This window comes from Sinohyriopsis cumingii, chromosome 19 (assembly GCF_028554795.1).
Source record: "Sinohyriopsis cumingii isolate HCF-2022 chromosome 19, ASM2855479v2, whole genome shotgun sequence".
Lineage (NCBI taxonomy): Eukaryota > Metazoa > Mollusca > Bivalvia > Unionida > Unionidae > Sinohyriopsis > Sinohyriopsis cumingii.
In genome coordinates this window covers 17,498,796-17,515,571 of record NC_142979.1, presented here as the reverse complement: position 1 = coordinate 17,515,571, position 16,776 = coordinate 17,498,796, and the positions used below count along the sequence as shown (strand labels likewise).

Genomic DNA, 16,776 nt, shown 5'->3' with positions numbered 1-16,776 from the left:
CTCTCTCTCTCTCTCTCTCTCTCTGACGATAACCGATTTTGCACCAAAAGAAATTACAAAAATTGCATGTATCGCCACGCAAAATGAAGAATATGTGAGAAATTTGTAAAAGCATTGTGATGTACTTATTTCCAACTTTATTAATATTTCAAATCGAGCATAGTGACATTTTTATATGATGAGCTTTATTCAAAAGTCCTTAAAATTTAAAAAGAACAACAGAAAGGAAAAATATATATCCGTAGTGTGCACATTTTGTCAATTTACTGATCCCAGAAACCATTATATCAGGGTCTGTTACCCCGATATTACTGACCCCCAAAATCGTCATATCAGGTTATGTTACCACTATATTTGCTTATAGATAAAGTAAGAAGTATACAACATTTTATTGTTTTGGATGTTGTAGGAAAGGTTTTCTTACGTAAATGAACAATTATGGATAGGTCTATCATCTGTTAAGAGTTACGAACAAGATATATACAAATTTACTGGTAATAACAACAATTAATTTGAAAATTCAACTTTAAATCATAGTACCGCTCCGGTGACCTAAGCGGTTGAAGCGTCCGCCTCGGATGCTGGAGGTCGTGGGTTCATGCTGCCCCAGTGCTGGACATCACTACAAACTGCCACACTGCAGACATCGTAGCGATATGACTAAAATTGTTTAAGCTACATTAAAAATCTAAATCACACACAGATAAATCAAAGTGTGCAAATAGCTCCATTATTTTACAAAAGAGGCTGTTATGTTATATTATTATTATTATTATTATTATTATTATTATTATTATTATTATTAACTGATATTATTTGGCATCGGGCTATTGAGACCTATAGAATTTTAAGTGAATTAGCCCTCCATGGTTTCCTTTATCAACGATTCGTTCACACTGTATAACAACAGGCTGAGATATCTGACTATTGAAACCATGGTTTCCTTTATCAAAGATTCGTACACACTGTATAACAACAGGCTGAGATATCTGACTATTGAAATCAATGGGATTTTAACCATGGTTTCATTTATAAAAGATTCTAAATATTCAGCAGAGGCACGAGAGAATTATGTATTATGTGAGATGGTTGCATACAGTTTAAATAAATTGCAAAGGCGTGATTGCCGAACCACTCGGGGACCGGAGAAGTAATTTTGTATGTTGGAGATTTACAGCAAAGTAATCGACACTCATACTATGTGCAGGGTTTAACGGTACGTTAGCACAGTAGTGGCTATATATATATATATATACATATATATACACATATATATACACACATATATATATATATATATATATATATATATATATATATATATATATATATATATATATATATATATATATATATATATATGCCGACGAGAAGTTAAAACCTAACGATAAGTTAAAATTACCATCAAAAATACCTTAGGAGTGTAAATCTTTCCAAGCAAATAGAAACACGGAGGTCTGCAAGACAAAAGCCTATAGGTCAAGATGTTAAAATTCGTTTGAATGTGTAAAGTATAAGAAAGCTAAACTGCACGTCCTTCAAATATAGGGTCAACATTTATATAGAACCCTTCACGTTCTTTATCGTCACTGTCAGCACGGAATATAAATGTAGTACGTGTTGTATCGATAATGTACATGTAATTTACATAGAGAAGGCACACTCACTGCAGCCTAAACTGAAAATCACGAATTTCATTTTTATGAATTTCTTACTAGGAGGCGTTACAGATTTACTCTGTAGATATATCTTCATTCGTGTCTGCACCATTTCAGTTAACGTACAGAAGTAAACATAACGTAATATACATATATCATTAAATTACCGCATCTTTTTTCCATGTGTAGGTTTACCGCTGACACAATGTATAGAATACATAAATGCGCGCAAATGAACCAAGTTTGTTTCTAACCGAAGGTAATTGTCTGAAATAATACAATATGATACATCTGACAAACATACATGTACACAAAGGCTAAAACAAATCACAAAACTATATAGTTTTAACTAAAAAAAAATTCTTGTTAGTACGTTTTACCGAATTTACCTGCGGTCTTGAAAATGATTTTTTTCTTTTCTTCTGACTGAAATTTCAAAGTATTACTGGTTATACCGTGCAGAGGATATAGCAGTTAATTGCCTTTTCCAACGAGGCAGCAGATCCGTGGTGAGTTGGGTTGGAATGGAACCGGCGATCCTCGGATTACTGCCCCGACACTCAATCAATTGACTATTGTGGACTCCCGCTTCGAAATAAAAAGTAGAAAATAAACATCACGTCAAGCAAGCAATGAAGCGGTTATGCTGTAACAAAACAGCAGTTGATAAAGCATCTTCGCTATACAAGGTTCCAATGTGCTAATTATGTACACCTTGGCGGATCGATCAGATATTTCAGTGCTTTGTCGTGGCGAGATCTATTGGATTTAATGAGTTGCATCCCATATTATGTTATGCCAATTAACCAATAGCGTGTAACAGCGGTGCATTCTACATCGGCCGAAAATGGTGAAAGCTATTGACTTCAAAAGGATACTTTGTAAGTTTGACATCGAAAGTAAGTATGACTACGTACTCGCGAGAAATCATTATAGGTTTATTTGAGGGAAAGGCTGTATTTGTGCAAACACGGACAGGCATTGGAAAATTGCTTATTTATGAGTCCATTCCAGTTGTGTGCTCCCTTTGTCTCGATCTTGTAGGAACAGGGGTTCAAATCTGAACAACTTGATTTTGACTGAATGGGTAGTCTTGCCACTATATACAGACCCGAAGCACTGAAATATCTGATCGAGCTTTCTATGTGTAGATAGGTAAACATATCGGAGCCTTGGAAAGGGAAGATGTTGATAAAGGGGTGAACGCGTTAGTTTGGGAATCGCACAGGTTATAAGTGGTTTCCTCATAACGTATTTTGGGAGAAAGAAAGAGATGTTTCTTAATAACTGGTGACTTAGGTCAAGATCAAGTTGGCTTGTTTGGTCGGCATAGCAACGGCTGCGCCAGTCAAGTGTGAAACCGACAACTTTGAACATCCCTCAGAGACAGCGATTCTCACAATTTCCATGACTGATCACAAGTGATACCTACATATGTTCACTACAGGAAGGGCTAGTAGTTCGCCCACTAAAATATACCATCGCCTCCTTTGCCCTTTTTGACATAATCTCATAAGCGCACCTGGCTTACAAACATTAAAGTGACGATATTTGCGTCGGCATAGTTTTATTCTTTTGATTTCTTTATTTGGGGTATTTGTTGAGGTTAAACCATGAAATGAAATACCTACTAATATGCAAACTTTGACAGGCAAAACCACGAATATAAGTACCCACGAAAATGCATTTTTTTTATACAAAACCACGAAAATTGAGCCCAACGAAAATAAATGATACTAGAGTAGCTCACATTATCTCATGTTTGTTATGTGATACAATTCCGTTCCAAATCAATTAATACAACTGTCCGGCCACAAATACATTACATTAAATATGGCATTTATATCCAGTAATCATCTTTTCACACGAGTATTCAACAACTTTCAGTAGTGAAACTGACGTACCCAAGGTGTGAACATTGTTACATTGATCGTCCAAAAATGAATCTATGTGATATCATACGGAACTAACATATTCATTCTGTGTTGAAAATTATATTGTCTGAGTGAAATGTTATATTTATTCGGAAGGACAGTTGCTCTTTGAATTCTAATTTGAGAAAGAAAACATGCTTTTAAATGTTATCGGCAATAAAACTGCACACAAAATATCGACAATTGTTTGGGACTATTTTTACTCGCAAAAAATGAAGGGTTTATCGTCTAGGTCTAGGTCGGAATGAACGAAATCGTTTATTATTCTTTCTCTCTTTTTCCGTTCAAATAAAAACTTAGCGATAAAAAGAATCTCAAATGGGTATTGAGTTAATATTACATTTTTGGAACACATTAAATAATATCCAGCTTTTGCTCGCCGAGTCTTGCAAAAGCTAGAAATTATTCAACTCGTCTCATAAATTCAATATTAAATTATTACCCATTAGTATCTCTATATATGTAACATGTATACTATACTCATGACGTCACAAATAACGTCATAGCGTCACGCAAGAAATAGCCAAAAGTACGTCAGGGGATTAATCTAGCATAGGAAGTTTATAACGCCCTATGCCAGCCTTGTTCCTGGTCTGTATGTAGCTTCCTTCGGTCAAAAGTACGACAAAGGACCAGTCTATGATCTAGGCAAACAAATGTATTCCTAAATCATTTCACAACTTTGTTCTGCGGTTGGGTCAAAAATAAAATAATCACTTTTCGTCATGTGATACATATTATTGACGTCTCTGTGGTCTTAAACTAAGTAACAGAACAGAGCTAAAACCAACAAGTTTTGTAAAAGTCAACAAATAATTTATTTCTCAAGAATACAAAGTGAAAATTTAAAAAGAATTTACAGCAATGTGAACTAAAACCCGAATAGTCCTAAACGTTCTATCACAAGTCAAAAGTTCCCATTGAATTCCAGTGGTATTCCTAATAAATTCAAATATTGAATGTGTTGATGTGTCTGTAGTCTCGAACGTGCTAATATGCCATTGGTCTGGAATGTGAAGATGTTTGAATAGTATGTTGATATAGAATAATTATATAATCCAAAATATCTTTGTCTAAATTCACTATGATTCCAAATTAAATTTTCAGTCCAAGAATATTATGAAGCACTTTGTAATTAGAGCGAATAATAATTTGCTTAAAACAAATCCACCCACACTAAAAGAGAACACAACGAAAGACAGATTCTGCTTTGGTTGTTAAGGCAAGAATGAATAATCCTAATTTAAACAAGTTTATGCTAGTATATTCCCCCACTTGACCTAGGTTGGAGGTACCATTTTCTAGAAATACACTTTCAGATTAATGGGAAATTTCCTTTCTTGAAGTTTGTAAGGTCAGAATCAAGACTGTATCTTTAAATCAAACTGATGTAAACATGTTTACATTTAATAATGATTTGACTATTTCATCGATACTCAAAGAGAAGTATTAGTTACTTATTATGTTGTTTACAAAATAAATGTAACTGGTCAGGTACACCGCTAAAATTGATTTTGAACAAAGGTCAAGTACAAAATAAAGATATACATAAAATATAGTCATGGAGAAAAGACATAAAATACAAATTTAATATATATATATATATATATATATATATATATATATATATATATATATATATATATATATATATATATAATATTTGTGCTCATTTTAAAAGAAGCTGATGAAGCTCTTCCAATATCTAAAGCTCGTCAATGCACTCAAAAGAATGAAATTATTTGATTTATTGAATTAAGATCAATAAGTATTAATGTAAGTTTCTTTATATCTATGTTTGTACATGTATAACATGCCAGTAGCAATCAAGTAGGTCAGATATGTAAAAAGAAACCAAACTATGGTTTTAAAAGGTTTATTGGACTTATCTAAAACATTGTTATTATCCAAGATGGTCAGGAAACAAAATCTAACTCTTCAGAAAGCTTGGACTTCATGGATGTTATTTTGTACATTGACAGCTGCCTGTAACAGAAAACAACATTTTTTTCACATTAAAATTCAATAATGCATAAGGCGCATAGTTGTAGTTTTTTATTCTGCAGTGAATGAAATGGATATTACACATTTTATTCACTGGTTATTTTGACAGAAAGGCTTTCAGGTGTTAAAAATTATCTGCTAAAGTATCGGTGATGGAACAATTTAAATTATTTCTGGCTTAATATCTTTATCCGATTTTAGAACCGTTAGAATTAACATCTGCTTTGTTAAAGTTGATAATAAAACTAGAGCACCTGAAATTTCATGATATATTGTACGCCATTGGATTTAATATAGTACACGTTGTATTTTTACGTGTTGTACGTGTGTGTATCTAATGGCAGTATTACCAGTCTTTCTCCTGAGAAAACATTGGTGGATTTGCAAAAAGAAAACAGTATTACTTGTCCTCTCCACTCCCCTTGACCCCACCACTCTCTTTCCACTTCCCTTGACTCAACCACTCCCTCTCTACTCCCCTTGATCCATCCATTCCCTCTACACTATCATTGACCCCACCACTCCCTCTCCTCTTTTTCTGGTTAATTTACCCATAAGTATTATCCCAATTTGAGTTAAGTCAATAAAGTATTAATGTTACTCGTTTCAGCCTTTCGCTTGAGATAACATGTACGGATCTGCGAAAAGAAAACAGTATTACCTGCCCGATCCACTCCTCTCCCCCCGTCCTCTCCACTTCCTTTGACCCCAACCAATCCTTTTCTGATTGATTACCCGAGTTTGGAGTTCAGTAATTACCTTAACAATTTTACAGGTGTTATCCTTGCACCTGAGATACAGCATGGGTGGATGGGAAAACAAGCCAAACATGATCTTTAAACGCACTTCAGTTGTAAAATTGTACCCCCTTAACACACACACACACACACACACACACACACACACACACACACACACACTCACACACACACACACATGAAACTATGATTTTAAAAATGGAATTAAATAATATTATATAGTCTAACACACACACACACACAGACACAAATGAAACTAAGATATAAAAATAGAATTAAAAAATATATTATAGTCTAAGTATAATTTGTGTGTGGATGTTTGTCTTTTTCTCTGTTGTTGTTTGTGAAAGCGTGGATAAAATGCGGACAGACCCATTTCTCCAAGAGGGACGTCATGTACGTGATCCCCAACACAAGTCAGACTAGAAGTGCAGGGACAATCAACAAATACCGTTCCATTTGGCTTTCCGGATCCGTAGCGTACATAACAGTCTTGAAAGAAAATTATGCCCACTTATAAGGTACATAAAGAAGTGACAAAACATAATGAAGTAGACCATAAATGAATAGTATTCATAAAAAATAGTATTAAATACAATACAATCGGCACGTGTCAAAATGATAACTCTGTCAGTTCTGAAGTGTTGAAAGAAATGGTACTCAAGATGCGACTGGATGCAACTGGTTCTATATATATATATATATATATATATATATATATATATATATATATATATATATATATATATATATATATTAGCGTTTGGAGACTGAACAGTGTGGATGAAGAGAATGTTGTTGTTATTGTAGGGTTTAACACGATTTTTCAGCACACGATAGGCTATACATGGCGGCCAGTATTAATGGTGGAGGAAGAACCCGGGTTATCCCCGGAAAGAACCACCGACCCTCGAGAAGCTACTGGCAAGCTTTCTCACATATCCACATTGGCCGAATCCGAGACTCGAACCCATGCAGACAGAGGTGAAATGGCAGTGATCCGTAACGGAGAGCGCTTTAGACCACTCGGCCACTCGGGGCCCCATGAAGAGAATGAACGTGTACCGAAAGATTATATTCATTTTCAGATTTTTTAAGCTGCATTTCCATTGGCTAATTCAAAGGTCACCAGAACATGACCCTTAGGCAGTCATCATCAGATCTTCACGTAGGACAGCGGAAATATGCTTTTAACTGCATTAGAAATGGAATTTTATTCTGTGCTCTTTCTCGGCTCATTTAAATATCGTCCCATGTAATGAATTAAAGAATGCATGCCGAAGCTATGTCACAGCTACACTTTTAAACATGTAGACCGTGCACATTTATTACATGACATGGAAATCTACTCTTAATGGTGTTACGTGTTTAGGCTCTTTTAAACAGTAACTAGAAAAAAGTGAAGACAACATGCTTTGTAAAATTTAGCAAATAATTTATTTCCCTAGAAAAACAAGGTAAAAATGAGAAGAAGAACTTACGGTTGTAAGAATCAAATCCAAAAATAATCCAAGAATTAAAAAATAGAAATCCTAGTAATAAAATGCTCTAACGAATCTGAATTCGAGTCCCGACGAAATCAAAAATGGAAGGCGATGACGTATGCTGTAGTCACTGTAGTACTGACGTGTCTACAGTTCTTTGTTGAATTTCAGAAAATAATATTCAGTGTTTGAATTCTGTCAATTTTGATAACTGTCTTTACCCAAGAATTAATTTTAAGCACAAGCATCTCTCGGGAAAAAGAACATCTTAAAATCCAAATAATTTGAAGAAAAATTAAAAATTAAACTCAAACTGGTCACAACAAAAAACACCTGAACGTCTCCAGGGTTTAACGCAAGACTAAAATTAGTTCTCGATACATCACTATTAAATCTGGCTACTGCGCAAAACTGACGCCCGGATAAGGATCAACCCTCCGGTAAAACCAGAATTTGGAAATAATTGCTACATGTTTCTAGAACAATATAGAAGCTATTTACATGTCTAAAATCACATACTCCCAGTACGGCATCGATTTCACTCTATGAATCCCACACTAAAAATGAATGTAATTTTTTTTACAAAGTTGTTTACTTCAAATCAAGTCAGTTTTAGATACAAAATTCTGATATTAGGTTATGGAAAAACTGAACTAAATTTCTAGATAATATCATATCCAGTAAACAAAATTACATTATGATAGCATGCAATGGAGTTATAAAAAAATGAAAGTTAAAACCAGCAAACAAACAATTAAATTAAATCAAATCAAATAAAAATTAAATCAAATATTCATAACAATGACCCAATGTGGAAAGGTGTAATTATGGTTGGACTAAGGCTTAATTGCGCCTCCAAAATCTCATGTAAGGTACCTACGTCATCGACCGGTACAATCAGAATCTGCATTTTTGATCGACTATTGCAAGTCTTTTATGCCTTATTCTTGGACCGTGGCGATTTGGGGTGGTGTCCAATTTCCAATTTATTTTTTGGGGGGTGGTGGGGGTGGTGGACGGATATTGTTTTAGGTATACTCCCAGTACATCATCGCATATGCGTGTATGTGTGTTCTTTCTTTCCACTGACATATTTTCAAAGCACCCATCGTTCTTCAACGTCGGAAAGTGAAAAATATAATTTCGTCTTCTCATCTATTACCACGTGTGATGCATATTTAATTTGCATTGTTAGTTAGTTTTTTTTATTTCATTATATGCTATTGATAATGTAACAATGAATGTTGACCTTGACCTTGTCCAAAATCAAGTTCATTTTCTACCTGACCTGAATCATTGATTTTGGTTTCGTATACAACGTGTTTGTCACAATCTGAGTTTAGAACTTTGGAAATTCTTCATGAAATGCCTGGTCTACCTGTTGTTTACTTCATTTTAGATTAGAATTTTAGCAATAGACTTCTAATTATAACTAAGATTTTATCTTGTAAACACTTGTAACCTTCCAGAACGATTTTTTTTTCATTAGGTAATATTGTTTATTGTTTCATAAATGCTAATTGTGACCTGAGGTCAGGTAGAGGACCGTATCGTCTTGTTTTTCTAGAAATTATTCATTCGTGCTTAAATATCTTAGCAGAATCAACTGTTTTTGTTGTGTCCAAAACAATTTGGGCTAGAATTTATTTATTTAAATTATTTAATTCAAGTGATTTCTCTAGAATACAAAGTGCTCTTCAAAAATAACATTCTTGGAAATAGACTTGAATTTATACTGAAATTTCAAACAAGGATATATTCTTGGATTGTATTTTTGTGATTCAACAAAAGACGTTTGTCACATCACCTGAACACGGACAACAAAGAGCACATCAACCCTTGAGGTGTTGGATTTAATTTGGATTTCCTCTAAAGTTTTTATTCAGAACATACATGATTAGGAATTGTGTATGTAATTCTATGATTATTTAGGATTTAATTCGCAATACTGTATTTTTTTTACATTTCCATTTTGTATTTTTGGGAAATAAATTACTTTTTGAATTTTACAAAGCTTGTCGTTTTTCACTCTTTAATATTACTTGTTTTAAGACCATATAGTCGTAATACACAGATGATAAATATGATCAGATGAATCTATGAATTAAATATCTCTAGACGAAAACCTTCATCAAAAGAACTATTCAAACGCATGTTCACAGCTTATTTTGCTTGTTTTGTATTTTGTAGGGATACTTTAGGTAGATGTCTATATTTACTGGACCCATCGACGCCCATCTTCTCACAATGTGCTCCAGAAAGCTCTCTGCGGCGGCGACCTATCGGTCTGATGTCACTGACGAAACACTCGTCAGCTGCGCAGTCGGCCCCGGATTGGCACGTCTGCCTCGTTCTGATGCTTGGACCTTGGCAAGATCCTGGTAAAAGTAAAGCATATATACGGTTGGGCCAATAAAATGAAGATGGTCAGCATCCGGGAATTGACTTCAATATGATATCTGAGGGTATATTAGCAAACGTAGGAAGTTAACGCTTTAACGAGAAGTATTAGCGCGATAGTTTGCTAGTTGAGAAACTAACGGATGATACTTGATCGACATTCTTTAGTATGACTAAATGAACATGTATGCTTTTCTCGGCCATAAGTACTAGTGTGAGTCAACAATGTTTTGTATCTATTCATAACTCTGACATTAGACGTGTTCTGTTTGTAAAGATACATTTCGCGACAAACGAAATACTAATGCATGCAGTGGTGACAGATTTTGAAAAAAATATTTAATACAAACCTACACAATATGACATGAAATTTAAGTGTAATACACACCTACACAATAGAACTGGGGAATAAGTGTAATACACATCTACACAATACTATTGAGGAGTAACTTTAATACACACCTACACAATAGGACTGAGGAATAAGTGTAATACCTGTACAATAGAACTGAGGAATACGTGTAATACACACGTACACAATAGGATGAGGAAAACGTGTAATACTCACCTACACAATAGGACTGAGGAATAAGTGTAATACACACATACACAATAGGATGAGGAAAACGTGTAATACACACCTACACAATAGGACTGAGGAATACGTGTAATACACACGTACACAATAGGATGAGGAAAACGTGTAATACACACCTACACAATAGGACTGAGGAATAAGTGTAATACACACCTGCACAAAAAGACTGAATAAGTGTAATACACACCTACACAATAGGACGAGGAATAAGTGTAATAAACACCCACATAACTGGACTGAGGAATAAGTGTAATACACACGTACACAATAGGACTGAGGAATAAGTGTAATAAACACCAACACATTAGGACTGAGGAACTATCTTCACGATTATGGGATAAACACACAAGACTTAAATATATATAATTGCATGTACGTCAATCCCTTGTCGAGTTAAGAGTTAATTTCTGTGATTTTGTTCACCCGAATGCATTCCTTTATTTGTCATTAACATGTGCAGAAACGATTTCTTTCATGGTGGATTATGTTTTGAAAAGCCCCGTCTTCTGAATTACACCGTTCTCGGTCTTTTTTGTCATTCTAGAACCCAGAAAAATACAGTAGAAAATCGGTAATACTGACTCGTCCGACGACGGAAACAGTACATTTTAGGTTAATGATTGTAAACTTGATATGCCCTTTTGAAGCTAAAGGTATATAAACTCAATCAGAAAGCATAGACTTTATTGTATGTCTATGTATGTATCAAACTAAATAAAAAGGAGAGAATATATGCATGAGTGATTTAAGAGGGGAGATAAAATCTTCGACAAAAAGACTAACGAGCATTCAAGTAGGTAACATGATAGATATATTGATGATATATTTGTTCAATAATTCATTCGTTCATTTAATAATGCTATGAAAATTATCATAATTACTTCATAGGTACCTATTTCTCCAAGTGGAACATCGTAAAGACCTGTCCCATGACACCTGAAACCCGACGCACAGGGGCAGACGAAATACATTCCAGACGATGGGGATAGGTGTGAACTTACCAAACATCCTGAAAATTAGATAAAGAAGGATTCCTACAACAAATGAAAGTTAGGATAAAGTATCTGTACAAAATCAGAGTGAGTCCGGATAATAGAAAGTATGTACTAAATCAGAGAGATTACTGATGATAGGAAGTATGTAATTTTTCTGACGTTCACGGGTTTCCGATACAGAGTGTCGTTTGAGGAAAGCTTTTGTTGTATCTGTCTATGCTCTTCGGTACCCACGTCAAAATGGCGATTCGTATGGACTAGACTGAACAGATTTTTTTAAAGCACATCAAAAGTTTAAGTTATGCAAAATTTGAAAAACGCATTCTCCGCATACCCTTGCTTTTAATGATTTCTGATATAAGAAAGTTAATCTGGCCTTTTTAACGTACGTGAAGTTTTTGTCCCAAGTTTCTGGCACGTCCCGAGCGTCGATAAGAAACGTTTTCCACCAAGCTGAGCATTTGTTACACAACATTCGTCCGAGGCACAGTCTGAGTTGTCGTCACAGTATCCAACGAGGACTCTGTTGGCGGTGGCTGGTATAGCCTTGATGGGGATAGAAAGTAAAAGAAGAAAAATATTAGATCGTTCTATCATTTTGATTTTAGAATATGTCTTTCAGGATTACTTTTCACATGATAATACGGAAGGTTTGAGGCATGAATTATCAAACTTACTGTTAAGTAAAAGAAAAAAAAATATTAGTTTGTTCTATCATTTTGATTCTATAATATGTCTTTCAGGATTACTTTTCACATAATAATACGGAAGGTTTGAGGCATGAATTATCAAACTTACTGTTAAATTTTCCCTGCCTTTCTACATAGTACATCCCTTTCAAGAAAGTTTCATTACACATTTCTCGCTGACCACAACTCACTACACTTTCAAATTTTCCCCACAAAGTTAGGATTTTAGTTGCATTTTGCGGAATTGCAGTTGAATTGACTTTTTGGCTGATTTTTTTTAGGAAATATGATCACAGTTACCTGAAATTGTGTTTTCTGTTTTTACTCTAAAATCGGATTGATCATAGCATTTTTCTAAGCCGCGCCGGACCATGACACTTGATTCTGACATCTGCGAGAAAGCGCTTGAAGGTTAGAGTGTGTCTCTGACTAGAAGGTCAAGGTTAGAGTATGTCTCTAACTAGAAGGTCACAGTATATCTCTGACTGGAAGGTTAGAGTGTGTCTCTGACTAGAAGGTCACAGTACATCTCTGACTGGAAGGTCATAGTGTAGATCTAACTGGAAGGTTAGAGTGTGTCTCTGACTAGAATGTCACATTAGATCTCTGACTGAAAGGTCATAGTGTATCTCTGACTGGAAGGTTAGAGTGTGTCTGTGACATAGCTACAATAGGTTGTTGTTGTTGTGGGGTTTAACGCCATTTTACAGCACACGATAGGGGCTATACATGGCGGCCAGTATTAATGGTGGAGGAAGAACCCGAGAAAACCCCGGAAAGAACCCCCGACCCACGAGAAGCTACTGGCAAGCTTTCTCACATACCGACATTGGCTGAATCTTAGACTCGAACCGCTACAATAGGTAAGCTGCATTTGATCTGTTATGTGGCAACCGTGGTCGGAATCTATGGCAAATGTTCACAAATCCTATTATTCCTACAGCACATTTTTTCATACAAACGTTACAAATTATCTAGAAATTTAGCTTAGATATCAGAAATATTCAGAAGTTCCTTCAAAGAACAGATTTACGTCTGTTTCCCATAATGTCTCTTTCGTCTGAATTTAAATTTCCAGCTTACGAATTTTCCTGGTTACAATTTAAAAAAGACTAACATTTAATATCCAGTCATGAGCATGGAAAGTATATAGCCACCGCATAAAGGCACCCACGTAGAGATTTATAGACAATTTTAATATTTTAAGCATTATTGGTTTTTAGCAACATTAATTTATTGAAACCTGTCCATGTAAGATAGTCCAGAAGCTTTATTGGACGAGTGAATTATATTTTAACATTTGGAGTTTTATTTTCTATGCAGCATACTCTTCTATGAACAGAATGAAGATAAAAAGGAAAACAAATACGCTTAATTAATAATCCGTAATGGATGAATATGTTTACAGTAAATAAGTGAACAATCGCTCTTTAAAAGCCTCAACATTCAAAACTATCGTGTTGTTACAAGCTCAAGTGTTCTTGATATGCGGTAAGAAAGAGTGACCAAAGTTTTATGTTCATATTGGATAGGTGTGCCTCATCCAGATGGCATCATTTTGTAATCAGAATAATTGAACGTGGTGCGTCAAACGTAAGTATTTTAAATGGAAAATACTTCCTTTTAAGTCAAGCTTGGTTTTAAAACTCAAAGCCTGGGCTCGTGGCTGCAGAAATCAACTTCAGCAAAGAGTTTAAATTTAGACTAAAGTTTGAAGCGTTTTAGTTTCTGTAACCTAGCTCGAAATATCGAGAGAATCGCCAATATTTTTTAGAAACAGTTTAAAGTTGTTTGTTCTATCTTTCTGCACAGTGTAGATTCTAAATGTGAATATTTAACTTTGGAACCAAGCTTGGTTTTATGCTTATATGTTTCCACATTGCTGGAAAGTTCTCAGTAGAAAATATTAAAAATCACTGAAACAAAGCATTGAACGGCTCACAGTTTAAAACTGTTCTCTTTTTTGTAAATTTTCCCCGAGTTTTCTGAGAATTCTAATCGCTAAGTTACGTTTATTTTGTCTTAATTTTTCTAAGTTCCAGGGACTGTTTTTATTTTATAAAGAGAAACATCGAACACAGCGATCTTTAAAATTATTTTTGTCCTAATATATGCTCAATTCAAAAGAGACGAGAAACATCTGATTACATTGAATTAATGTAGCACTGTGTTATATATCCATGGCAAGTGTATTTTATACTTAAAGGTCTCGCCTCCTACAAAGCAGGGAAGGCTCATGCGGAATGTGATTCACGTTAGCATGGAAAATAATCGAAAAACTCTGAGAATGCATGTGCGATAACTCTTCATTGAGCGAAAGCTTTAGTTTGAGCTTTCCTTTCTTGAACTTCCTAATAGTTGGTTCAAAAGTGCAATGTGTCCATTAAATTGAAGTTTGATTATCTGAAGGATTAATTGGGAACAAAGCCTTGAGGTCATTCTTCGCAGCGAGTTTGTGTTGTCGACATGTTATACGTGTCTTAGATGTGCATATATCGAAATCAGAGGTCAAATGGAACAGATTATCCACGTTTAGTTTAATGATCGACATGCTAGCAAGTGGGTATTAGTTGGTGGTTGGTTAATTGGTTGGTTGGTGTATTAGGGTACAGCAACACAAATAAGTCATTTATGCCACGGCAGTTGGAGCAAAGTGCTTTGCCCAAGGATCCGAACCTGTACCGTTTCGGTTGCGAGTTTGGCTTGCTAACATCTGTACTGCTACAGCCGCTATCCACATTAGTCGCCCCTTACGAGAGAAGGGAAGACACATTGGGCCTACTCTATAATCGAACGAACAAGGGGCACGAAAAGTGGAGACACAAGACTGAGAAAGCGTTATGAAACCTCAGAGATGTGTGAGCTTTTATGCGTATATGACAATTTGTTACAGCACCGTATCACTTGGAACTTAAATGGTGCTGATGCATTCGAAGTGATTGCCCAAGAACATACTACGGTAGCTGATCCGTAACTATTTTATGGTGGGAACTGAATCCACCTCCTTCTGTTAGCTACTCCAAAGTCTTTACCGCTTGGCACAGAGGCTACACAGAAGTCGAAACCTGCAATTCAGTCAACGCATTGACAACCTGATTAGTGGGGCAAAAGTGAAGCATCAGCTCCATTATTCCGGCGTAAGAACTGTGCTTTCCATGAAAATTAATCCAATAGCTCATCGAGGCACCATGGCACTTGCTTTACCAGATCGTAAGAATTATATCCACTTTGGAATAATAAACACGTGCTGCACGAACATTCTTTACGGGTGCGGGGAATGACGTTTCAGCAGAGAAATATAATAAATATATGTCTAGTGTATTAGAATACAATGCTTATTTGGTCGAGGGTAAGAAAACATTAACCTAGTGAGGCATGCCCGAGCTTTCATAACGTCTTGGACTGTGCAGATATTGCCCTTGTGTTGTACTTATTCTGTATTGCATCGTAACGGAAGAGAGAAAAAGACATATTTACATTTTCCAATTAGCTTTATTCCCATCTCAGACTGACCGCATCAGTGTGTACATTTCCAATTACTAAAGAATTGTAACCTTGTGTTCTCATGAACGTTATCAGATTGCTGAGGTCCTACGTGACTTTACTGGGGTATTAATACGATCAAATCTTAGTGTACATGATACGTTGTATTGAGTCAATCCATTTTTATGGTAGACAATACAGCTTGTGCTAGGTAATACAGGTAAATACTGTGTAATAAAGGTAAATACTAGGTAATACCGACTTTTGCGTTTCTTTTGATGCCGAGTAGATTAGATCATGAGCGATTCAATGAATGTAGATCTACATATTAGAAAAATTTGATGAATATTCCTGCTTACCCGAGTAAAGTGTGTGATAAATAAAATTCCAATAAAAAGGAACACCATGTCGATTGGTTTTTGACTGTGCGTTGTTTATATCTTGGCAATGCTGTTGATCCATGCGATTAGTGTGTATGCAACGCTAGGTAAAATAGGTCAGTATGTACTAGTTTAGCCCTCGTGGTCAAATTAGCACATCAAGCAATTGTACAAGTGATACGGTGATTTTTCATATTATTGCAATAGTAGTCAAATCGGGAATAATCTAATTGCTGACACGAAGTACCTTCTAAACCTTTACTATGCTTCTTTATTTGTTTTATTTTTTGATCTAAGATCAGCCAACTGTGATCGACCAAATTTAAAAATAATCAACAGTATAGCAATCATAATCCCACTGCTGTTCTCAAGATTCTAGAATCCTTACACGAC

The 16,776-nt window shown here is 35.3% G+C and overlaps 1 protein-coding gene across 1 annotated transcript; it reads right to left on the bottom strand.

Moving 5' to 3' along the window:
- Nucleotides 1-5,298: 5,298 nt before the first annotated feature.
- On the bottom strand, nucleotides 5,299-16,485 carry LOC149775205 (uncharacterized). The gene is made up of 6 exons (XM_089944131.1): nucleotides 16,363-16,485; nucleotides 12,221-12,377; nucleotides 11,729-11,845; nucleotides 10,058-10,216; nucleotides 6,727-6,846; nucleotides 5,299-5,578 (listed from the first exon to the last, which is right to left on the bottom strand). The coding sequence occupies exons 1-6, from the start codon at nucleotides 16,408-16,410 to the stop codon at nucleotides 5,556-5,558; spliced, it is 624 nt and encodes a 207-aa protein (XP_089800257.1). The 5' UTR covers nucleotides 16,411-16,485; the 3' UTR covers nucleotides 5,299-5,555.
- Between the last annotated feature and the right edge of the window lie 291 nt (nucleotides 16,486-16,776).